The 25,954-nt window shown below is 43.1% G+C and overlaps 3 protein-coding genes across 3 annotated transcripts; all 3 read left to right on the top strand.

Annotated features, from left to right (window-relative positions):
• Window positions 1–1,558: 1,558 nt before the first annotated feature.
• On the top strand, window positions 1,559–4,674 carry ndufb11 (NADH:ubiquinone oxidoreductase subunit B11). Its single transcript, XM_083769071.1, has 3 exons — window positions 1,559–1,792; window positions 2,668–2,798; window positions 4,473–4,674. Exons 1-3 carry the CDS (start codon window positions 1,607–1,609, stop codon window positions 4,600–4,602), a joined length of 447 nt encoding a protein of 148 aa, XP_083625197.1. The 5' UTR covers window positions 1,559–1,606; the 3' UTR covers window positions 4,603–4,674.
• A 3,236-nt stretch (window positions 4,675–7,910) lies between these two features.
• Window positions 7,911–9,797, top strand: LOC310862032 (cationic amino acid transporter 3-like; the record flags this gene model as incomplete). The annotated part of the gene is made up of 1 exon (XM_083769769.1): window positions 7,911–9,797. One exon carries the CDS (start codon window positions 7,911–7,913, stop codon window positions 9,795–9,797), a length of 1,887 nt encoding a protein of 628 aa, XP_083625895.1.
• A 7,854-nt stretch (window positions 9,798–17,651) lies between these two features.
• rhoaa (ras homolog gene family, member Aa) lies at window positions 17,652–25,900 on the top strand. Its single transcript, XM_083769582.1, has 5 exons — window positions 17,652–17,719; window positions 20,530–20,685; window positions 23,347–23,467; window positions 23,573–23,703; window positions 24,536–25,900. Exons 2-5 carry the CDS (start codon window positions 20,530–20,532, stop codon window positions 24,707–24,709), a joined length of 582 nt encoding a protein of 193 aa, XP_083625708.1. The 5' UTR covers window positions 17,652–17,719; the 3' UTR covers window positions 24,710–25,900.
• Window positions 25,901–25,954: the final 54 nt, after the last annotated feature.

Genomic DNA, 25,954 nt, shown 5'->3' with positions numbered 1-25,954 from the left:
TGGCAAGATCAGCACACTGAGTCACGCTCCACATGTAAATTAATCAAATAAATCAGTTGTGAAGCTTAATTCACAGACACAGTGGTTGGACGTGGACATAATGACGCTAAATATGAATGGATGACATCCACAGACTAGCCTACCGATCTCCACAGGTGTTGGTAATTAAATTAATCACTTGTGCGCAGCAGACTTTTATCTTTTATTTTAGTGGTCCTCAAATGCGGAGGATACGGCTATATCATTGTCCTGTTAATGAAGGGAGTGAAAGTGAATGGTCAATAATTGAAGCCTGGAGCCCCGTGAATGGTCGGTTAATGAAGCCCTCCTTCCGTGAATGGTCAATAAATGAAGCCTCCTTACAGTCAGGGTTAGGGTGGCTGGTTCATGTCTGTCCAGTATCGCCTCCGCCTGGGTCTCCGAAGCTAATGAAATGACCACAAGACTATTTATCATCAGATACAAAAAAAGCTAAAGTCAAACACATCTATGATGATTGTCAATAATGTAGTGTTGATGCAAGGATATATGTCATGAGCTGACCCTGGCCCAAAACAACTGCTCAGAAAACACGGAAGAAAATTGCCGAAACCCGGGATCGAACCAGGGACCTTTAGATCTTCAGTCTAACGCTCTCCCAACTGAGCTATTTCGGCGGTAGAGCACAATGTTCTCTTAGTAGAATATCAATGTAGCAGATATTAGACTCTTATCCAGATTTTGCCCGGGCAACCACACTAATTAGTTGAATGACTGTTAAACTAATATAAATCTGTTGACGCAGTGAGTATATCAACTCTAGAAACCCTAACCCCAGCAAAGAATCGGTAGATTCTAACGATCTGACTCATTCTGTGGTGTAGAGCGCCCCCTTACGTTTGTTTTGAAGAACACATGGTTCTACGTGTTGACTGAAAATAACAGAGCACTTTTGAAAAGAAACACTGTGAAACACTTTTTCCAAGGTGCTCCCTGTTGTTTTCAGTTGGTACGCATTACAAAGCAGTGGTAAATGTCATCATTCATCATTATTACAGACAAAGACATATCTACATTTGCATATAGCTACATTTTCTTCATATTAAACATTTTCTTCTGCGTTCATGCCATAGGCCTATATATCTACATTAAAGAAGGGACTTTCATGGATGGAATGGAATGGATGGAAAATGGGTTAAATAACTATAATAAGGACTATCAATACAAAACACAGACCTTATCATTACAACTACAACAACTTCTGTGAACAGACTTCACTGTAGTAGCTTTTCATAGATTATATTTGTACTTAGGCTGTCTGCTGTCATGAAAGTTTATAGTTAGAGAAATTCAAAGTCCAGCCGTCTGCTGTCCAGCCTCTCCCACCCCTCACTGGGGAAAACTCTGGGAGGAAAACAGAAATGGGGTGAGTTGTCTTGTTACCGTCCATTACAACCAACACCTTATAATACAAGAAAATATAAGTACAAAAAAAGACAAAACACCAACACCGACCAGCAGGCGGCGCTCTTCTCTTGTTAAACGTGTGCGACCTAACTAATATATCCCTACAGTTGTTCCTGTTCCGGGTCGTGATATCGTCGTCAGTGAGAGCAAAGCGGACAAGATGTTGCCCCGTTTGGCTTGTCTGGGGCCCGGTTTGGCCCGTCTTCGGCCCAGTGCAGCGTGCGGGGTTCGGTTTGTGTCGCAGTCGCAGCCGTCCGGAGCCGCTGGTTCTGCCACCGTGTCCGATTTACAGCCGTCGCATGCCGCGGAAAGTCACGGACACGGCGAGGTCAGCCCCTACGTGAAGGTGAGTTCAGTTCAGTTCACCCGCTCTGTTGACTGTCACTGTCAACAGCTCTGTTGTTGACAGTGGGGAGAATCTGGAAGAAAAACTCTACATTATTTCCAAGATTGACAACATGCTTAGTTGATCAAGTTGATCATAATTGGGGGTAAACATTAATAACATAGAGGCCCTTTGCTAGCTAGTCAGCTGTGTGATTTAAGCTGCATTTGTAATATAAAAACCTTTTATAGGCTATATATATTTTTACTATATATAGGGGGTCCCCGGACCCCACTTTAAGAATACCTGGGCTAGATTGATATTAGTGGAGGACCCCGGAAACAAGCCATAGTGATTTTAATCCTCTTAGCAGACCTTGTATTGAACTGTGCTATCCTGTGCATAGCCCTATTCTGTTACTGTTAATAACATAATCAATCAATCAATCAATCAATCAGATGAGGACGCAGCCTATCAATTCCAGATTGGTGTAGGCCTACAACTATTATTTTATCCCTGAAAGTGTACAAGATTGCATTGTACACTCTCAGTTAAATGGATAAATGGACACTGAGGATTTCACTGTGTGCAGTCAATGCACACATTTTGTCTGACATTATGCTTTTAATACTCGGAGCAATGCACCGGGTGCATTTCTTTATTGAACTATATCTATTCGTTTATGTGCCAATTCAGTCTACCAATACCTGCACACAAAATGTAAATGACTTGAATACTGTGAAAGCCAAGGGCTTGGATATTCTCTGCTAGACCTTTGTGGGGGGGAATGCTTGAGTTTAAACACGTCCTAAGTTTACTGTAATTAGTTATTCTGTGACTTTCAATGTGGGTATTTAAATGATAACTTTTGACCTTTCTTTTTTAAATTCCGTCAGAATCCAGATTTCCATGGGTTCTCAACTGATCCTGTGGTTGATGTATGGAACATGAGGATAGGCTTCTTCTTTGGCATCTCCGTGGCCCTTGTTATTGGTGGAACATTTATCCACTACCTACCAGACCATGGGTGAGTTTATTCGTTAAAAAAATGTTCACTGCGTGGCACCATCCAAGGTTTTGTTTTAGCATAGGGAGCTTAGCTCTGGTCCATAGGCTCTGCTACTTTCGTTTTTAAGGTTTCACATGGAAATCAGACCAGACTCTCCTCTTTAGCGTAAATAAAAAGAACATTTTTGCTACTCACTAAAACAAAGGCGGGTTGTGTCATTAGAAAGCCTACTTTCCTTAGTGGGAGCACTCTGAGCCCCCCACCACACGTATAAACGGTACTTTTTGGTTAAAAAGGGATTTAGTTTCCACCGGAAAAAAAATACTTTTAGTTACTCCTATCTACCTCTACCGATATTGCCCAGAGAATTGCCTCATAGAGAATATTTTTCCTCAAAAGGTACCGTTTATACGTGTGGTGGGGGGCTCAGAGTGCGTCCACTAAGGAAAGTAGGCTTTCTAATGACACAACCCGCCTTTGTTTTGGTGAGTAGCAAAAACGTTATTTTTATTTACGCTAAAGAGGAGAGGCTGGTCTGATTTCCATGTGAGATTTAAAAACGAAAGTAGCATAGCCTTACTGCAGGGCAGAATCATAGAAGCAGTAAGGCTATGGACCAGAGCTATATATATATATATATATATATATATATATATATATATATATATATATGGAATCCATAGGAAACCACTGCTGGTCATCTGGCCTCACTTTTATCTTCAATATGTACTTTGCTCAGCCAATCAAATCATCGCTATGGGGTTCACACAAACCCAGAAAGCATGGGCATAGGAGGGGCTAGCGCCCCTCAAACATATTATGAATTCAAGTCTCCATGGAGTGAGTAATCGATAGGGAAAAAATTAACATATTATTTGGGTGACCTTTTCAACTATCCCTTTAATGATGGCTGGATTTTTGTATTAAAGTGGGTGTATATCAAATGGCAGAAAGCACCCAGTCTTAAACTGGAGACTATGCAAATGTGACCCCTCTGCCCCCATTTCAAATACCAAGACATTGTAGTCTTTACTTGTTGCACTAATGATTCATGTTGATAATCATATGGTATTAACACAAAACCTACTGTGGGACTACTGTTATAGGCACAGTTGGTAAACTGTTATTGTTTGTTAAGGTTATTTTATTATTTTATTTTCCTTTATTTAACAGTAGAGACTGGGAGTAACACGCAGCAAAGGTTGTAAAGGCTGCATTACAGCCTGGCCAGCCACTCTGAACCACTAGGCCAGGGACTTCCTACTTGGAGCAAGTTAAGGGAATGTTTGAATAACTAATACGTTAATTTAATAATACAGATTTTATAAATAATTCTGAATAGTTTTGTCTGTTGGATGATTATTTTTGTTCATTTCTATTCGGTAGTTCACCTAGTATGATATTAGCTAGGGTTACTGTTTTAGCATTGGAAAACATTTTATCTGGTGTGGGAATGCTGCTATTGACAAAGCAGAAGAAGCCTCAGGCCTGTACCTCCATATATTATTTGTATGTTTGGTATTCACTTGTCCTTGAAGGATGATGATGTATACAGCAACGGTGAACATGAGTTTGTTGTGTGAAATCGCAGGACAACTTTGCAGAGGAGTGAATATTGCAGACTGATTTTAATATTGTTGTAGAAGAGTGAATTACAGTGTGATCATGTTTGTTTCTCTTGTCTTCACCCAGCATGCGGCAGTGGGCGAGAAGGGAAGCTGAGCTACTGATCAAGCAAAGGGAAGCGGCGGGTCTCCCTGTAATGGATGAGAACTACTATGACTCAAGCAAGATTGTCCTGCCCGGAAGTGGAGAGGAGTAGGATAATAAGATCAACATTAACTGTAAATTGTATTAGATTATGATTGTGTAATAAATATGTACCTGTTGGAAATGTGTGAGCTTTGTAAACATTAACATTTTATAACGGCAAACGGATCAGTGGTTCAGTGGCCGATTCATACTCTGATTTTACAGCCGAATATAAGGGGGAAGGGGGGGGGGTATTTCCTCAATCATTCAGCCCAGCTTCGAGTTCAATTTGTCGGCCGTGGAGCCAAGGAAACACCTGTAGTTTGGAAGAGACACAAGCCGACTTCCAAATGCTTGTGGCCGGGAGGTGAGCTCTGCAGAGCGGATAAATTAGCTGCCTCTCGCTGCAGCCGTGCGATCTGACTGCAGTGTTGTCAGACCGGCGGCATCCGTGTACTTTATGGTAATTCGTCGACCTGTTGCTCTCCTCTTCACACTTGTTCTCAACAATTATAAAACATACTGTCTAAAATAATTACAAACCTATACTAGACTACACAAATAACATGTCGTTCACATAAGAAACAAACACAAGATACCTCCGCAACGCATTTAACGATCCACGTTTGGCACACACACACCAGCCTGTTTGTGTTGTGTGACACAACTGGAGGAGGACATACGCACCGCACCAGCGAGGGTTACCCGCTCTGCGATAGGGCTGCAACGATTCATTGATTAATCGTAATAGAATCGATTATTCAATTAGTTGTCAACTAATTTAGTAATCAAGTTTTTTGCAATTTATCATAGGTGATTTCCCACTTAATCATATTTCTTCCAGTGTTAAGTGTAACTAAACTAAAGAGGAGTGATCCATCTCTCTTCCCTTACAATCTGATGATAGTTGCACAGTAGCGACTGCAAAGCAAAATATGACACATAACATAACGATTATAGTATCAAGAACAAAACCTATGGCTTGAATATTTATTTTTAAATGACCTATTTGAGTTCAGAAGAGTCTGTTCCTTCTAGACTAACACATTATAGCTATTCTTTAATCAAATGTATGCAGTCAGAACTAGAAAAAGTGCCCTTCCGGGCACAGGTCTCCACCAGGTTATCCACAGATCCGTGCAGTTAGAGGTAAAAACACTTTTCGGCCAGTTATAGCGCCACCTTGAGGCTGAGTTGAAATTGTTCATGTGGCATTTTGTCCTCGGCCTAGTGGGAATGTGGGTGCACAATTTCACGGAAATGACGCGATGTGTTCATGATTTGCAGCATTTTGTTTGAAACTGAGCACTCCTGTGAACTTTGGAAGCCAATCTTAACCAATCAGGATGGAGTCTGATAAATCTGAAAGACCCGTTTCGTTGAATGGCTCTAGAGTGACTGTGTACCAATTTGCGTGATGTTTGGACAAAATCTGTAGGTGTACTGTGCAAAAACTTGTTTTGCACAAAGCGGCCTCCTGGTGGCGCTATAACAGGCCGTTCTGGAAAGTTTGGGGCAGAGGTTCATGGTTGGCATCCAGGGAGTGTGTGTGCAAAATATGGCATCGACCGGGTTAACGGTGGCCGAGATTAGCTGTTCACGGACACACGGACACACGGACGGACGGACACGCGGACGGACGGAGTGCAAAACATACTCTCCCCACATGCCTTCGGCCTGGTGGAGACAATAAGCCACCATGAGTTGCTTTAATTAATTTTAATTTAGTTTGTCTTTTATTTGAATAGCAGCCTAATCAACAGCTAATCAAATTAATTTTTGAATGAATTATATTTTTTGTTAGTTCGAACTAAAATAACGTAAAATATATTTTTAAGGTGATAGCAAAATAATTGTCATAATTGTTTAAATAATCGGCAGATGAATCGATTATGAAAATAATAGTTAGTTGCAGCCCTACTGTGCGAGGCTCATTTCTCGGCCACTTAAACATATTCACGTCCAGGACCTCCAATATTTACAAGCGAGTTCGGCGCTAATCATGAGGGAGTGTGAATTGACTTATAGGGACTCGGGAGTGTGAATCGGCCCTTAAGAGTGTCTGCCTGCAGCCTGACATTGGAAGGATGGGGGTTCAACTTCAATCCCTTGCCAAGGCAATACCAAAGATTAACTAGATAAAGTGCCCCTCGGGGCACAGGTCTCCACCAGGGCAGGTCAGGTTGTGGCCTCCTGGTGGCGCTATAATAGGCCAATGTGAAAAGGGTGCCATTTCTTCTTACGTCTTGGATGGCAATTGGATGATTTGAGGCATTTTGTTCAAAACAGGCCAATCCTGCAAACTTTGAAAGCCAATGTTAGCCAACAACAGCTAGGATGGAATATGAAATATCGTACAGATCCGTCTTGAGCACATGACTATAGAGATAGTCATGTGCTCCAGATAGGACAGAATCTGGAGGAGTAATATCAACAAAAGTCGACCTCCTGGTGGCGCTATAACAGGCCGTTCTGGAGAATTTGGGGCAGAGGTTCATCGTTGGCATCCAGGGAGTGTGTGTGCAAAGTTTGGCATGGATCGGGCCAACGGTACCGGAGATTAGCTGATAACGGACGGACGGAAGGACGGACGAACGGAAGGACACACACACGGACGGAGTGCAAAACATACTCTCCCCCCCATGTCTTCGGCCTGGTGGAGACGAAAATCCAGACTGATCCAGATTGTGACACGTTTTGAGTTTGTAGAGTGCCTATTTCCAGCAAAGATATTATGTGTCGACTGTTGAGGGAAAAGGCAGGGGGCCTACTATTGACCCCTGGGGGACTCTGGTCATGTGGTATTTGTGGATATTTAAACGTCAGCATTTAATACGGGATTGTTTCCTGAGGAGGGTTAGATAGGATGCATGACTCCAATTTGGGCAAGGTTTCAGCTCGATTCAATCACTCGATTAAATGACATGAAAGTAGTCTGTAACAGCAATTTGTTCTTGTTCGCTAATGACTCGGCACCCCTGGCCTGGCTATCCTTTTAGCCAATGTCTTACTGTACCATTGGATGTTTACATTTCCAAATAATCATATTTAAATGATCACACCCGTGTGAAGTGAGGGGCGCTCTTATCATCATACATCACATTCCGAGCTCAGTCAATAAAATCATCACATTCGTGGTACACAGACAGCTGGGCATAGGAGGGGCTAAAAAAACAGCTCTGAAAGAGGTTAGTCAAATAGTTACATATTCCTTATTCAGTGTTGATGATGGCATCATATAAGATGACATCATCGATACTGAATATATAAATAAATATAACTAATCTTTTCAAATATACTTTGAAATGAACGTGTTTGAGCAATGCGGATGCATGCTCGACAAAGGAAATACATCACTCACAGACATAACGATATAATATGGCTCACAAGCTGGCCATCTTGGGCAAGGTGTTGTTTCGTCGGCGGTCCCTCGACTGCACCGGAGAGGAAACACCCTTCGCCCGCTGCCTGTCCACCCTGGACCTCATCGCCCTGGGTGTGGGCTCCACGCTGGGAGCTGGTGTGTATGTGCTAACTGGAGAGGTGGCACGTGAGAAGGCGGGGCCCGCCATTTTCCTCTGCTTCCTCATCGCTATTCTCGCCTCCATGCTGTCGGGCCTGTGTTACGCCGAGTTTGGCACCCGTGTGCCCAAGACGGGCTCGGCGTACCTCTACACCTATGTGACGGTTGGAGAGATCTGGGCGTTCATCACAGGCTGGAACCTCGTCCTGTCGCATGTGATCGGCACGGCCAGCGTGGCAAGAGTATGGAGCTCCACCTTTGACAACCTGGTCGAGCAAAAGATCTCCGGCTTCTTCAAAGCCACCATGGAGATGAAGGTTCCTGGGAACATCTTTGCAGAGTACCCTGACCCCTTTGCCCTCCTACTGGTGCTGCTGCTCACTGGCCTGCTGGTGTTCGGGGTGCGCGAGTCGGTGCTGATTACCAAAATCTTTACGGGCGTGAACCTTGTGATTCTGGGCTTCATCATCATCTCTGGCTTCATCAAGGGGAACATGGCTTATTGGAACCTCACAGAGGAAGACTTCATTAGCTTCTTGAACTCCACCAACCGCACAGTGGACATAACTGTTATTAAAGACAACTTTGGCAAAGGTGGATTCGCTCCATTCGGCTTGAGTGGCATTCTGTCCGGCGCCGCCACCTGCTTCTACGCCTGCGTAGGTTTCGACTCTATTGCCATATCAAGTGAAGAATCCAAGAACCCCAAGCGTTCCATCCCCATAGGCATTATAGCATCCCTACTCATCTGTTTCTTTGCCTACTTTGGTGTGTCGGTGGCACTCACCCTCATGATGCCTTACTACCAACTCGACACTCAGAGCCCTCTGCCAGAGGCGTTCAGCCACGTGGGCTGGGCCCCGGCTAGATATGTTGTGGCCGTGGGCTCTCTCTGCGCCCTCTCCACCAGCCTTCTGGGCTCCATGTTCCCCATGCCCAGGGTGATCTATGCCATGGCAGAGGATGGGCTGCTGTTCCGGGTTCTGTCCAGGATGAATGCCCGCACGAAGACCCCTCTCCTGGCTACTGTGGTCTCTGGCATTGTTGCTGCCTTGATGGCTTTCCTGTTTGAAGTGGCGGCTCTGGTGGACCTCATGTCCCTTGGGACTCTTTTGGCCTATACCCTTGTGGCCATCTGTGTGCTCATCCTCAGGTACCAGCCAATACATTTGAATTCCTCCAGCCAGACAGAGTTGGAGGACAGGCCCCTCCATGAGAGCTTCGTCCTAAAGCTACTATTCTGCCCCAGCGGAAAGACATTGACACAGACCTCGGGCAACATTGTCTATGCCGCCACAACCATTATCTCGGTGCTGATCACCGTCCTGTGCGTGGTGCTGACATGGAAGCAACCAGAGCTGTTGGCTGCGGATCCGCCCACAGTGACAGCGTGCGTGGTCCTGTCTCTGCTCTGTGGCATCTGCGTTCTCATCATCTGGAGACAGCCTGAGAGCAACGAGGCTCTCGTCTTCAAGGTCCCCCTGCTTCCCTGGCTGCCTCTGTTCAGCGTGTTCATCAACGTCTACCTCATGATGCAGCTGGACGTGAGCACGTGGTTCCTCTTTGCTGTCTGGATGGCCATCGGCTTTGCCATCTACCTCTTGTACGGCATCAGGAACAGCAGCAAGTCAGACAGCTCACCTGTGTGCAAATCTGAGCCGACACTCCGGAACATGGGCCCCGTCTGCCAGGGATCCCCTGATGACAGTGACATGGTGGAGGGTCTCCCTGTCTGTGTTTAGTGACCTTAACCCTGTTTTAGCGTTTGGAATTTTATAAACTGCATATAATGAATGACTACTGCCCAGAAGTGACTAACAATTAATACTGTGATAGGCATAGACATTGGAAGTAGAGGGACAGTACAGCCTATGCCGTTTCCTTTTTTCCCACCAAATGCACCAACCTTTTTGTTGTTATGATTTGACTATGATTTGAATTGGCTTGAGATTATGCAAACTATTCTGGCATTTTATTCTAATTGTAAAAAAGGTGTTTATCTTGGAAAGAAATGTGACAACAACACATGCTGATGACTTTTTTTCCTATCAATTACTCACCTCATGAAACCTTGAAGAGATTCTTTGTTGCATTTTTTTAATAGTATAGTATTGGATGAATTGAAGTAAATAGGAGGCCAATCTTAACAATATTTTTACACCTGGGATTACCCTGAGAGAGTTGTTTTCGAGTTGATAAATATTAGTTCATATAGTTTTGCTTTGGACTCTATTTACTTCAATTAATCAATTATTACCGTAATATAACAGTGGATCAGGAATGTGACAAAAGCTCACAATGTGTCCTCGCAGAATGTTGGCCTCAGAATAGGTCTGTTAAACATTTCAGAGATGTTCAAATGCAACTCGTGCTTGACTGCAGTAGTGCATATTATGTCCTACACCTACACAGACCTTATCTGTGCATAAAAGTGTCTTTGACCAAGAGCAGTTGGCAGGTTGACTTCTACTGTTAGTACAGAGTGAGCTTGTGGGAATTTCTGACACTCAGGACTTTAGACTTTATATTTGGCCATTGCATAAAATCCTACATTTAAAAGTGTCCGTCCGTCCGCCGGTCCCGCCCTCTCTCTCTCTCTCTCTCTCACTCACTCACTCACTCACTCACTCACTCACTCACTCACTCACTCACTCAGTGTGTGTGTGTGTGTGTGTGCGTGTGCGTGTGTGCGTGTGTGCGTGTGCGTGTGTGTGTGTGCGTCTATGTGCATGCCCGTGCATGCATCCAGTCTCTCTTGTAGGCCTACCAGATTCAATGGGAGTTGTATCCGACACGTATGCATGGAAACGTATTGTGCCCAATTCTCATGAAAATGATACCGGAGGAAATCACATTAGGGTTCACTCGTCAAACTGGCACCGAGGATGGTGATGGAAAGAACAATACGTTCAGTGTAAAAAACCTAATGTCATTTGTACAAAAAGAAGTGGTGAGCCGTGAGAGAACGGCCAATCTTACGCAAGGAACGCATGACCCCCCAGAGAGAGAATCAAGAGAGCGCAAGAGCACTGGATAGGCCTGTCTGGTACGGCCCTGTCCTGGTTTTCCTCCTACCTATATCAAATAGAAGTTACTTTGTCAATCTAGCCGAGTTTGACTCAGACAAACACGACATCAGTTCTGGTATTCCACAGGGCTCGATTCTTGGCCCTCTGCTTTTCTCCTTGTACATACTGCCATTGGGCGAACTCATTGCCAATCACGGAGTCAATTTTTATTTCTATGCTGATGATACCCAACTATATCTTTCTGTGGCTCCAGATGATCCCTGTGCTTTAGACCCGCTGGTTACCTGTCTGTCTAGCATCAAATGTTGGATGAGTGAGAACTTTCTCAAGCTAAATGAGGATAAGACAGAAGTTCTCATAATCGGTTCTAGTGAACAGAAAGAATCAATATTAAGCAGACTTGGCAACCTGACTGTAGAAAGTAACAGTACAGTAAAGAACCTGGGGGTTATTATTGATTCTGAATTGAATTTTAATTCACACATTAATCATGTTACCAAGATTGCCTTTTTTCACCTTAGAAATATTGCACGAATCAGAGCCTATGTGTCCTTGGACGATGCAAAAACGCTAATCCACGCCTTTGTTTTTTCTCGGCTTGATTACTGCAATGCACTTTTTTCAGGACTGCCTAAGAAAACAACTGACAGATTACAACTTGTCCAAAATGCAGCAGCCAGAGTTTTAACTAGAACTAAGATGAGAGAACATATTACTCCAGTTTTGGCATCACTGCACTGGCTTCCGGTTGTTTTTAGGATTGATTTTAAAATTATTTTACTTGTCTATAAAGCTCTCAATGGTCTCGCACCTTCCTACCTACATGACTGCCTGCCTAAATATGTCCCAAGGTCTTCCACTGCTGGCCTGCTCGCTTTGCCTAAAGAAAATGGCAACTAAAAAATACGGGCCGTTGGCATGGAACAAGCTCCCACTGTACCTTCGTCAGGCAGCCTCTGTAGACATTTTTAAAGTTCAGCTCAAGACCCACTTCTACAACATTGCTTTTAATTGATCTTTTGTTTTGTTTTTTGTTTTTTTATTCATGTTCTCACTGTATTGCATTACTGCTTGTTTTTTGTCGTTGCCTTGCTTTTCTTTTATTCTCCATTGTTCTGTAAAGCACTTTGAGCTGCATTTCATGTCATGAAAGGTGCTATACAAATAAAGTTTTATTATTATTATTATTACAAACCCCAGCCTGATTGACTGGGTTGCAGGCTGGTGAGCAGGTTGTTGGGAATTAAGCGGGCTGGGAAACACGAGCAGACTGAGGACGGCCAACATCATATTCCCACCTGGTTTTTGCCACCAGTCTGGCAAAATCAGGGTCCGTCTTCCAGTAGACAGCAAGGGAATTCAGGAATTCTGGGTCCTCATAAAAGTCTTCCCTTGTTACACCAAAATCGTCCCATGAAAATGGCAGGCAGGGCTGTTGACTATCTGCCATGGCTTCCTCAATTTACTCAAGATTGGGCATTTTACTCCAAATGCAAAAAACTAAAAGCAAACCTCTGTCCGCTGGGTCCAATATGGTTCGTTCGTACTGTCACAGTTCAGGACAAGCAGGTGTTGGACCCAAGTGCAGACAAAGGCAGAGGACAGGCAGGTCGAATGCAAGGGGGGTTTATTAACCAAAATCAGGAACATACACTGGAGTACGAGGAGAGCAAGGCAAAACACTAGGAACATGGAAAACACTAGGAACAAAAAACCACTGACAACATTTTACGAACGAACAAGGAACTGAACACACAAGGGCAAACTTATAGACATGGGATAACTAGACACAGGTGAACACCACAGACAAATCAACACAGGGATTGGCTGGGAGACTAATATGACACAGGAGGAAACACTGGCAATCACAGGACTAGTGAGACAAGACAGGAACAGAACTACAGGGGCAGACAGGAAGGCACAAAACAAGACTACAAAATAACAGTTCACAGTGTAAAGCAAAACTGCAACTAAGAAACAAGGAAAAATACAGAGTACAACATCACAGTAACCACGTAAAACACTAACTAATTAAAACCATGAAAACAGGGTACACAAATAACATAACACAAGTCACAGACTGTGACACTGGTAGGCAGGCATGTCGCGCGTAATTGTAGAACGCAGGGCATTCACTGTGAAGAGTGCGGGCGCAGACACCACAAAATATTTTGCAATCAAACAGCCAGTCAATAAACAGCGCATGATACGCGCCGACCAGGGCAACGACAGACAGGCTGACCACATGTGTTGCAGATGCAGTTAGTAGTAGTGTAGCAAGCAACTCTGACAATAGTAGGCTACAGTATTACTGCAGACATGTAGCTACCATTTGGATAGATGCACCAACGCAAAGCCAATAGCCATGGTGCCTAGATGGGGGTAGCACCCGCAGTTTCATTAAAGAGGATATTTCCAGAGCACTTATGCCAGTTATAGGTGAAGAAACGTTGAATATGTATGTGTTTGCTTCCAAAACACCCCAGAGAATTACCTGCAGGAAAGTGAAGGCAGCTCGTTTGAGAAATATTAAGAACAATCAAAGCATTGATGTCCATTTATTGGAAACACCCAAGTTGAGCTCTTCTATGCGCCAAACGGAAAGATATAAGGAGGGACTTGGAAGCAAAAGGAATGCCCATAGCAGATGTACCCATCATATAGGGATGGATGCAGTGGAATTAGGAGTCCTAATTGGCGGAGAGCGCCGGAGACCAATATTGGAAAATGGTCACAGGGAAAATGGAGAGACTGAATGAAGGACTAGTTGCACTGGAAAGTGTATTTGGATGGCTGGTGCAAGGAGAAGTCACCACGTTAAATATCACAACTGAAGTTGTGGACATTGAAGTGATGCACATCAGCGTCGGAGAGGAACAGGCACTGTCAGATCAGTTATGCAACTTTTGGGAAATCGAATCCCTTGGAAATTGAAATCCACATGAAATAAATGCATTCTGAGAAGGAAGACATGGCAGTGTATCCCAAGCAGTGCATATCCACGGATATCCCAAGCCGTGCATATCCACGGCTTCCCAACTCCCAAGCCGTGCATGCCTATTCCCACTATAGGCTGAGGAAGAAATGCCACTTGACAGTTTTCAAATCAGCCTCGTGGTGGCGCTACAACAGGCCAAGTTGCGTCTCACACACACACACACACACACACACACACACACACACACACACACACAAACCCAAACAAACATGTTTAAATTACTCCTAAACATTTTGCCAAACATCACACACTCTCCTATCCTCCTGGTGGAGAGCCAGCCAGGTGCCTATGGGGGTATAGCACCCGCAGTTTCATGAGCCGTGCATATCCACGGACAGTTTTCAAATCAGCCTCATGGTGGCTACAACAGGCCATGTTGCGTCTCACACACACACACACGCACACACACGCACACACACACACACATACACACACACACACACACACACACACACACACACACACACACACACACACACACACACACACACACACACACACTTGTGCCCTGTTAGGCAGGCATGTCGCGTGTAATTGTAGAACGCAGGGCATTCACTGTGCAGGCACCACAAAACAGTTGGATGGGAAATAAAAAATACACCATTTATCAAATGTAGCTGTTTACATAAATATCTAATAATATTACATAGATATCTGTTGAAATGTAGGCCTATTGTTATAAGAGTGTTGCAGATCGATGCAGTTAGTAGTATAGTACAGTATTACTGCAGACAGTTACCATTTGGATAGATGCACCAACGCAAAGCCAGCCAGGTGCCTATGGGGGTATAGCACGCACCCGCAGTTTCATAAGCCGTGCATATCCACGGCTTCCCAATTCCCAAGCCGTGCATGCCTATTCCCACTATAGGCTGAGGAAGAAATGCCACTTGACAGTTTTCAAATCAGCCTCATGGTGGCGCTACAACAGGCCAAGTTGCGTCTCACACACACACACACAAACACAAACCCAAACAAACATGTTTAAATTACTCCTAAACATTTTGCCGAACATCACACACTCTCCTATCCTCCTGGTGGAGACATGTGCCCAGAAGGGCACTTTTTCTAGTTAATTTCTGCATCTCTTAGGGCCCATTTAACCATATAATGCATTTGGATGGCAAAAATGGCAGATCTGTAAGTTCAGTGTCTTGAATGAGATTTGCTGTGAGTTTGCATATCTGCTATTTTCCAGCATAGGACCGTTGCACAGTGAAGTATAAACAAGGCTTTAGGATTTATAAGTCGTTTTTAGAATCCTCCTCCTCAGGAGCATATCCACGGATATCCCAAGCCGTGCATATCCACGGATATCCCAAGCCGCGTAAATCAGCCACTGCCTCATCTGACTGTTTCACACAACTGGGTGGACAATACAGCCATATTAGATATCTCAAGGCCAAACTAAGATAAACAAGAATTGCAGGTTCCCAAGCAATATAAACAATAGCCACTGCATCATTATAGTCATTCGCATCTCCTCCAATCAGGACAGAAGAACGATTGAAGCACATCTATTTTGAAAGTAGCTGTATTGTTGTCCAGATTCAACATGTCTACCACAGTCTTTGTCATCATGATGGTCCTCATGGGCTCTTCACCAGGGATGTCATTCTCCTGAACACTCCCACAACATCCACTGTACCTCACAGGAACAACAGGTTAGGTTAGGTGCACAACTCTCTTAAATGTTTAGTTATAGTAATATAAGTGGTCTTAATATGAGCCATGTTGATTCTGTGAGTGGTTTATAATGAAGTATACAGTTTGGAACTATCTCTATAGACTTGCTGTTGTTGAAGAACTGAAGAATGAAATATTATACGAGGCGCAGGGGGTGTTATTCAGTATTAGAAAACCTATAGCATGTTATCAGTTTAATGTTAATAAATGCCTGCTCTGGAGACAGTTTTGAGTCTGGCTGTGAGACACAGGATCAGTGTGTCCTAGTATGGTGACTATAGGATTGTAACGGTTGTAACACATGTTGTGCACACAATAATTGAGAGAAAGCAAGCTCCTGGAGAAATTAACATAATCAATCACTCTGCAACAGTCTGCAGTACTGATTCCAGAGTTTTTTGGAGCATGTTGAGAGGGCTTGTGTATCTGTCACGTTTCATGATGTCACTTGTTATTTATCAATTGTCATATCTAATATAATTAGTCTACACAATGACTTTTATTTTGAAGTCATGCACAGCTCTTCATGATTAACTTCTTGCTAGGCTTTTGGTAAATTAAATATGCTCTTACTGGGAAATATGATGCACTGCTCATTCCACAGATCAGGGCACTGATACAGTACACAGCACAGCACTCATCAACCATTCACCATTTTCACACATCAGCAGAGTGTCCAGCACTTTGACAGGCTGGAATGGCTTAGGGTCGACAACAGAGTACAGCATCTTGCAATGGGTCTGGTCCACAAGATTCGATACAACACCAAGATACCACATGTCTATATACTTCCTTAATGTTAACGAAGTCCACACCCACAACACCAGAGGGAGTGCAACGAACCATGTACAACCCAGATTCGGCACAAACAAAGGGACTAAATTATTTTCGCTCCTATGACACCAAAATGTGGAACGCCCTACCAACAGTCATTAAGACATGCGAAACCCTTGACTCCTTCAAAACCGCTCTCAAAGGGCACCTACGGACGGCTGCAATTCGAAACTGGCCGTAAAATCTGAATCAATCAATCAATCAATCAATCAATCAATCAATCAGTTGTCTTCAACTATATAGCTTATTGTGGACCGCAGAGGGTTCTGGCTGTTATTTTCTTTTCGTGCCAAGCAGTCAGTTTTCAGTTCACATCCCGCAACTCCTACGGCTACGTACGAATACTCTTATGCGTATGAAGCATTAAAAATCACACCTGTGTGAACCGAGTGGTGCAATTCCCCTCTCTCTCTCTCTCTCTCTCTCTCTCCCTCTCTCTCTCTCTCTCTCTCTCTCTCTCAGCACTACCCCTCTCTCTGTTTCTGGCACCCCCTACTGGTATTAATAATTGCACGCACGCAGCATTACCCCGTGTTCCAATTTCACGCATGCGCACACCACTCGTGCTCTTGACTGATACACACGGACTAGCCATGGTTTTTTATTAAACAACGCGGGGCAGCAATTCTAATCGGTGGCGCTGCTACTAACTAACACCCGTGGGACACTTTGTGAGTACTTTATATTTGAAATCTGAATGTTTTGTATACGGAAATCTTGTAAATGCAGCGAGCGCAAAAAACAGGGCAAAGTTTCTGCATGACTGTCATGATAATCATAATGGCAGTCATGTTCCAGGGCTACACACGAACATTCCTGGTTGTAGGAGTGGTTGCACCACTCAAAAAAGCATACAAACCAGGCTTTACTTCCGTTTTCTTGCCAACACCGGTAAAAGAGAACTGTGGATAGGGTGATTCACTCGCTCCGTCCATTGGCCAAATCAGCCGTCGCTCATATTTCCCCCGCGTCCCATTAGCCAGAAGTCAGAGGCATGGGCGGATGCTTATCGCTTATCGGCGTGGCACACTGTAAGGGGCGGGGCTTAGAGGGTCGGGCAGGAAAAGAAAAGGAAGGCGAGGAGGTAATAGGCATCTTCTCATCTCACACGAAAACGGTAAACGAAAACATTTTATACCGCCTCTCTTTTCTCGCACTCGGTGCCGTGTTGCTTTATGCGTTACGTTACCCAATAAAGACACACAGTAAATGAAGCTCTTAAGATGAACAGTGTGGCCGACTTTAAGAGCGGGCCGCTGACCCCCATAAACTAAGCGAAGAGGCTAGCTAACTTAGCTTGCTAACTATGATGATGATGATGACGGGAGGGGAACTGTCTTGTCTGGACGACGACAACACTGCTAAAACATTTAGCATGCCAGGTTAATTAATCAAGACGTACTCCAAAACGTAGAGCCAGGTCCACACATGACTAGAATAACATGAGATGATGTGGGCAGACAGACTGGGCACAGATGTAGCAGCAGCCTCAACAACAAAGTTGCCATGTTGTCATATTAATGAATAGTTGCCGAGGTCAAACGTTATGCTGGTGTTGTAATCGCAGTGGGACGTCCGGAGGAACACAAAACTGACACCTGAGCTCGTCTCGATGGGTCATATGTGGGTCATTTAGGCTTCCATAGAAACATGACATTAGTAAAGGTGAAGCCTCGTAGGTACATTTCAGGTAGCCCTCCAAGCAGAACCCAATGCTACTGAAGTTTCTGACATTTGTTAGACCCAGTGCATTGGGTCCTGTTCCAGCAGTATCCTGCCACCTGGTACGCGGACATACATAAAACATAAACAACATGGATAACGCCTGTCTGCGCTCTTTGACGACATTTTTTCGTGTGAGGGCTTCTGAATCTGTGAAGTATAAGTACCCATACATGCCGCTGCGAATATCTCCTGTGGCGCGGAAGCCGTTAAGTATTTTTAAGTACTTTGTTTGACCGATTTGGTCGCTTTGATTCTTCTCTTCCTTCCTTGTTTATTGACACCTCATTGTACCGCCTATCTGGCTAGCTAGTGGCGCTATAGCTATGACAGAGCAGAGCAGATCAGAGGCAGGGACATAGCCGGCACAACCCAACTGCACACCGGGAGGCGGTACAATAAACGGTAAACAAACAAGAAGAAATAAAGCGACCAAATCGGTCAAACAAAGATTAAAAATACTTAACGGCTTCCGCGCCACAGGAGATATTCGCAGCGGAATGTATAGGTACTTAAAGTTCCCGAATTCAGAATAACGCAAACAAAAAAAGGCCGTCAAACGCCGCAGATTCGATCTTAGAGAGAATGTTTATGTCCGCGTTCCAGAATTCCCATACGGAAATATAGTCATGAACAGGGACCCTACATAAAACTCATCAAAATTTCAGAAAAGCTTTATGTAGGGTTCCGAGAGGGGCTACATTTCAGGCTAATGCGGCGTCTGTTATGCTCAATATGTCACGAACTGCCGGCCAAGCTGAAAATGGACTGAAATTGATTGGTTGATTGGAATTTGTATTCAGTTTGTAGAATTAGTACAGTTCAAACGAAAGTACAGGTCAATACAAAAAGTGATACGAGGATAAAACCAAAAAAAGCACTAGGACTTGTTTACATCAGGCCAGGGTCCTCTATTTTCAATTCGTCAAACTGCAGTTCATCAGACTGCAGTTGACGTTGACTAGAAAGCCATGGTAATCATATCATATGAAATCTATTCAGATCAAAAGCATGAATAAGTTGTATACCAACATTGAGTGTTACTAGTTCATTTGTGTCGTTTCCTTTTGAAGTTGTGGGTCCTAGAAGTTACCGATGTTGACATACTACAGTATAGAAGTTGACCACAAGACTCTCATATGCCCGAAATTCATTTTTAAATGCATTTTGTAATAATAGTACATTAAAATGTCACTATTTGTAGCCAGACTCTAACTATACGTTGGAAGTAAGTTTCAAACGTTGAATGATTATCCATGTTTGTTAAATGAAATGGCCTGTAAACATGTCACTTCAGTCATGGTGATGGATGTCAGCTGACACTGACCATTAGTATCCCACTGCATCATGTAAGCCCTGATGATGCGTGATTCTTGCTCAAATGCCAATCTCGATTTTCCTCCACGAGAATTGAGATCACGATTCTCACACAATTCTCTTTTTTCCATGAAAATATTTATTATATAAACAAAAACACAAGAGTAACTAAAATTAATTGGACAGCCAACTAGCGCTCCACGATTCTTCACGATTTTTCCAATTAATTGCGCAGCACTAATGCATGCCTTCCATCATTAAGTAATAGTAGCTAACCTGATGGCTTTGACAGCTAGTTTTCTTCATGACTCCAAGCTTTAAGTGGTAATGTGTTTGTCAACAGTGAGGTGTGGATTGAGTTAAAATGAGCTTCTGGGAGATCAGAATACTGATAATTACACAAGAAGCCACCCAATGCTGTTCAACCCCATTCTGATCATGTGATCTCATACTCGGATTGTTTTCTTAGTAGGGTTGTTTGGCTATAATTTGCTGCATAGCCATTTCCCACAACACAACTGTTATATTTGAACCTGACTTGTAATAATGGTGATTTTGATTTGATTTGACCATGACATGTACCCTTTTTGTGCTAATATTTATACTCTGAGGAGAACCAGAAACATTTGTCCAAAGACGGATCATCTTGACAGATCTGCTTAACTATTTGGAATGTGCATTGTGTGTCTACGCCTACGCGTGATGTAAAACTATTCGTTTCACAGGCCTTACATACTTTATCACCCTATTACAAACATGCACCTCTACAACAGAACCTAGTACACAGACTAATAGTCTATCATGGCCAGTCCAGTACAAACCTGATAGCTATTGATTGTGTGATGCTGATGCATTTTCTGTCTTAACTCGGGAGATATTTGCTTTCAGATGGCTGCAATCCGCAAGAAACTTGTGATCGTTGGTGATGGCGCTTGTGGGAAGACATGTCTTCTCATAGTGTTCAGCAAGGACCAGTTCCCTGAGGTCTATGTGCCCACAGTGTTTGAAAATTATGTGGCTGACATCGAGGTGGATAGTAAACAGGTAAGTCAGTTAACTGCCTTTGCACAACTTGGATTAAAAAAAATAGTTGAATGATCAAATGATTGACATTTGAGATGTTGTTGCTTAATTAATCTTCCTCTTGAAGGTCATTGACAATAATCCATACAATGTCCATTATGACCATCTAAACTATTTAGTGTTGAGCACTTGCCTGTATTGTACCTGCAGTTTGTAAATGCATCAAGGATGCAAATATAATCAGTTTCTAATGGATGAAGCCTTGGCCTGGAAGAGAGGTCTCCAACCTTCTTAGAGTGTTTCAACCCTCAACCACTACGCTCTCCAGTTGGCGGGTCAGCAGTGTTTGGCCAAGTCACTGCCCCTCTCCTCCAGGCTTCCAGCTATAGTCCACGGAGGGGTGCCCCGGGCGCAGCCATCACCACCGGGAGAGAGGGCCACACCCGGCCAACAGGGAAGTGAGCAACCTGCCGGCCAGGTGCAGCAAACCAGTGCTGGCCACAGGGCACCCCCGCGGACCCCCGCCCACTCTCCTTTCAATTCAATTCAAAGGAGCTTTATTGGCATGAGAAAACGTACGTTTACATTGCCAAAGCAGAAGTGGAACAAGACAATCAAAATAAAACAATGTATTTACAAATAAATATTGGATATAAATAGGATTCTCCTACCAGAACTAACTAACAGGAAGCTCTCTCTGCCTTGTGTGTTCTTGGGGGAGAGCAGGCACTGAGAGGTCTCTAGGACTATGGTTTCAAAACTATTATAACTTGCTGGAATAGCAATGGAAGCAAACATGCTTTATTTCCTGATAAGTGACTGTTTTCTAACAAAATAGTACTTTATACTTTACACGAGAGGTGGCTGTAAGTTTAATTCATCTAGTTAAATTAATGTTTTTGAGAATCAACTATATCAGCACCTCCCGCATGTTTGTCTTTTGCACAAGAAGATTTTGCTAACCACACACACCCCCATTGCTCAGAGTTTTCTTTAACAACAAGGCAGGCACACTGACGGCAAGACATTGAGGCTGAGGCATGCCTAAGCGATCCGATAGCACATTATCTGCAAGTCGGCAAGCCGTGCAGACGGAATTGTTTCATCACCTGTTTACAGATTGCACACGTTAGCAAGCTAGCTCGCTAACTACACTGACTGGCTACATGTGGGCACACGCCACTGACTTCACCCAGTTAAGGAGGACAGCATAGCCAATGGAAAACTCTTGTAAAAAGGCATACACACATTCCCACCTCACTCCCAAGAGAGCAGCCTCTTAAATAGTGTAATACGGTAGTATTAGTTAGTTCACCCAAAGTACTATAACTATAAAGATCTAACTTTGCTTAGTGTTAACAGCCCTTAAACCTTGATTTATTAAGATTGTCTTTTAGGTGCTGTAAGTGACATTTTGTGGTTAGAAAAATAGTTGAAGGTGAAGCTCTATATTCCCACAGGAATCATTCATTTTGAGTGTTTGAGCATAACTTGAGCAAATACATTATCAGGTGGGTTGGGTTGCCAAGTTATCACCTTCAAATTTAGAGTTCTAGTTCCAATTTTGTCTGCTCAGTAGTTGTTTTTTCATCACTTCCAATTATTTCACTTGTAACCTGTATGAGTTCTCTCTCCTAATTGGATAAAATTGATATCCTGGACTGAAAATGTGTTTTCTCTTGAGTCTTTACTAAAGAGCTGAATAGATGGTTAGACCCTGGTACTGAACAAACTCTATACTAGCAATCATTATTTGGGAATATAGAGCTATTTAACCTTATTGTAACCAAAGCACATCACTTACACAGCCTTTAATTTCAGTACCATCTGCAGGCTTCTGTTTGGCTGCTGCCTGCTTTTCTTCTTCAGTGATGATTGTAAATAGTGCAATTAATATGCTGTTATTTCACACACACAGCGAGAGATGCGCGCACACGTGTACACACAGCTGCTTGACCCATGCAATGTTTCATGGCATTGCATGTGCAAATAAAAAAAACTGCCAACCAACACAGACGGCATATATAGTTATAATATAAGAAGAGTAAGGTTGAGTGTTTTTTTGTTTTGTTGTTGGAATGGTGTGGCTGTCAATGTTCTAAGCATGTTCTAAGTCGACCTAGGGAACAACTGTGTTCAGATCTTGAAGATCACCATCACGTGTTGAGTCGAGAGGCTCGCAACGCGTTGTTAGTTTGTAGATCTGTACTACAAATTTGTGATCGGACAGCATCCGGAAACCTATTTGCGCATGCCTACAGGACTGTGAGAAATTGGCGATTGGAAATCAACTTTTATTGATTATTAGAAGTGGAGACATACTGTATGTGAAGGTGGAAAAGTAAATGACTGCCTACCGAGTGATATTTGTAGCAAGTTGGAAAGACAAATGGACAACTGTTTGTAGGCTGTATACATACAGGCTGGGTCAGGTTGCAATTAGTGTAACAAAGATGTGTATGCCCAGCTGAGAAAACTGTCAAAATGATCTATGAATTCTATTGATTTGGTTAGTGAGCTTGTTTACTTAGACTTGCATCCACTTGTAAAGTTACAGAGGGGGTGTCCCAAAGTCTAAACATATTAAACATGAGACACTATTTGTTGAAGCCATATTGCAACCTAAACGCATTCTGTGTCTGTCAGAGGAGTCACTGTGTTAAACGTGTGATCTGCTCGTAGGTTGAGCTGGCTCTGTGGGACACAGCCGGTCAGGAGGACTACGACAGACTACGGCCTCTCTCCTATCCAGACACGGACGTCATCCTCATGTGCTTCTCCATCGACAGCCCAGACAGTTTAGGTGAGACCTATGTAAATCATAGAGATTCCTCCCATCTTTGGCTCTTTTTTTGGGTTATTTTTTATGTCTAGAGAGCCTGACCTGATACCTTGTGTTTCAAAACAGAGAATATCCCAGAGAAGTGGACTCCCGAGGTCAAGCACTTCTGTCCCAACGTGCCTATCATTCTCGTGGGAAATAAGAAGGACCTGCGAAATGATGAGCACACACGTCGTGAACTAGCAAAGATGAAACAGGTCGGTATTCTATATCCGTGGTTTGGTGTCCAGACTCTAGTCATGTCCTAACTCTATTTACCCAGGGTAGTGAGGGCAGCAATAAAGACAGAGGGCGATATTTGAAAATCCCATTGGGTTGATAAGTGATGATAGTAGGTGCCTAGGTGGGCAATCAGTGCAAATGCCAACGTGCAGTTAAGTGTCACTGTGGAAGGAACTCAACAGGTCCAACATGGCCACCATGGTGGTTGTGTTGATCAAATGGTAATTTATCCTGTTCTTTAAAGCTATTGGTATGTTCTAAACAAATGATCACCTGGTCATTTGTGGTTGCCCTTGGTTAGTTAACGTTAGGCAATGGTAAATGGCTGGGTGGGCAATAATTGCTAGGGTTAAGGTTACACACTGACAGAGGCTGAATAGCCAAAACGTTTGTTCATTTCTAAGGCACATTGAGAAATAAAAACTCATTGATCTTGTCATTCTAAGTGGGACCTTTCACTTGCCAAATGTTTGTTTTAAGTGGCGCGGTGGTAACTACGTTTATAAATGGATGGCTTGCCATATTTAAGCAATACTAATCGCACTTTGTCCATGTCAATTTGCTATTTAGCTTCTTGAATTACAGGAGGACAATTCCTTCATTACTTTTCATCTGCGAGAATGTCCACTGCACTTGTTAATGTTTTATCCACAGCTTCCATTTCAATAAGTATATAGGTTTTGTATAAATATTATTTATTGTATATTATGATGTTGCCATGTTGGTCTATACCATTTAATTTACACAATAATAAAGGCATTGTCTGAAAATGGGTAACCGTTTTTGTTACTTGATCTGCTAAAACAGGAACCAGTGAAGCCAGAAGAGGGACGGGACATGGCCAACCGCATCAATGCCTTCGGTTATTTGGAGTGCTCAGCCAAGACGAAAGATGGCGTGAGGGAGGTATTTGAGATGGCTACTAGGGCGGCGCTGCAGGCCAAGAAACGAAACAAGAAGAACGCTTGCGTTTTGCTATAGAGCATGGGAGAGACGGGAGTGGGAGGGACAGGGGGAAATTGAACCAGGCCACGGAAGAATCATATGCCCCTTCACAGCAGGGTGGAAAGATTTCACATGGGATAAAAAATATAGCAAACCAGGCCAAAATAAATAGAGATTGGAGGTCAAATATGATAAAAGGGAGTATACACATCAGGGCCAAGATGATTGCTGTCAGCTGTCAACTGATAAATTGTGCAGTTAAGATTTCCAATTAGGCCCTCAACTACGAGAAGGTTAAGAGTAAAAATACATCTCTCTCACTTAAGCTTTTCAAAGTGTGGTGGTGCCCTTAACTAGGCCTGCCTGTTCTCTGAAGAGAATATGACAAAGATTGATATTCTCTATGGTTCTAAACCTCAGCGTTATTGCTCTGGTAGAGACAAGTTTGGAAAGAGATGTGGCATCATTGCATCCAAAATGATGCAAGCTTGCCGAACTTGTGACCTCCATGGCTTGCAGTGTGTCTGTCTGTGCTTGTCTTTTCTGTGCAGCCATTCCGTAGGTGTTTTTCTTTTCTTTGTGTTGCCTATGGATAGATAGACTAACCTATCTTCATGTGGACCAGCTCTTTTTATGAACCAATGGTCCAACATTATAGTTCATTTGATACAAGCAATTTTGATTTATTTAAATAGCTAAATGTTTTTATTTGCCTTTGACTATAAATACATATTACATGCATACTTGGATAATAAGACTAACAGATTTTTTTTAGTGTTTTATATAACCTTGTCGTGTATTGTATTAATTTTACTTAAGAATTGAATTGATCATTAGTTTGGGCTTTCTAGTCAGTATAATGATATTCACTTGATGTGGCCTGTCAGACACACTGTCAGGGTTTGAGAGGGGATATGGTTTTGTGGTTGGGTATTAATACTTTTACAAATTGGCATATTCCCCTTTCAGAATAGTTTTATTTTGCCTGCATGCCAGGCTGTTATTGGAGTGAGGTTTTATTTTATTTTTTTATTGTTGACCCATTTCTGGCATTCCCACACTTCATTCATCACATCTCAAACACCGCCCCTTTTTATTTTCTCTTGTACTGTATTTTTAACTTTTTGTGACATTCTACTGGCTTAGTATTCTGTATTAGTTGTGCATATTTTTGCTAAATCAACATAAAACAGACAAAGTTCAATGCTTGAAAAGAAAATTGTCAAATTATCATCTGCAAAATGCAAGCAACTCCTGAAAGAGCTTAGGTATGTGAGGCAG

This window comes from Protomyctophum parallelum, assembly GCF_964188405.1.
Source record: "Protomyctophum parallelum genome assembly, chromosome: 7".
Lineage (NCBI taxonomy): Eukaryota > Metazoa > Chordata > Actinopteri > Myctophiformes > Myctophidae > Protomyctophum > Protomyctophum parallelum.
The sequence above is the reverse complement of the archived record's forward strand: the minus strand, read 5'-3'. Positions and strand labels throughout refer to the sequence as shown.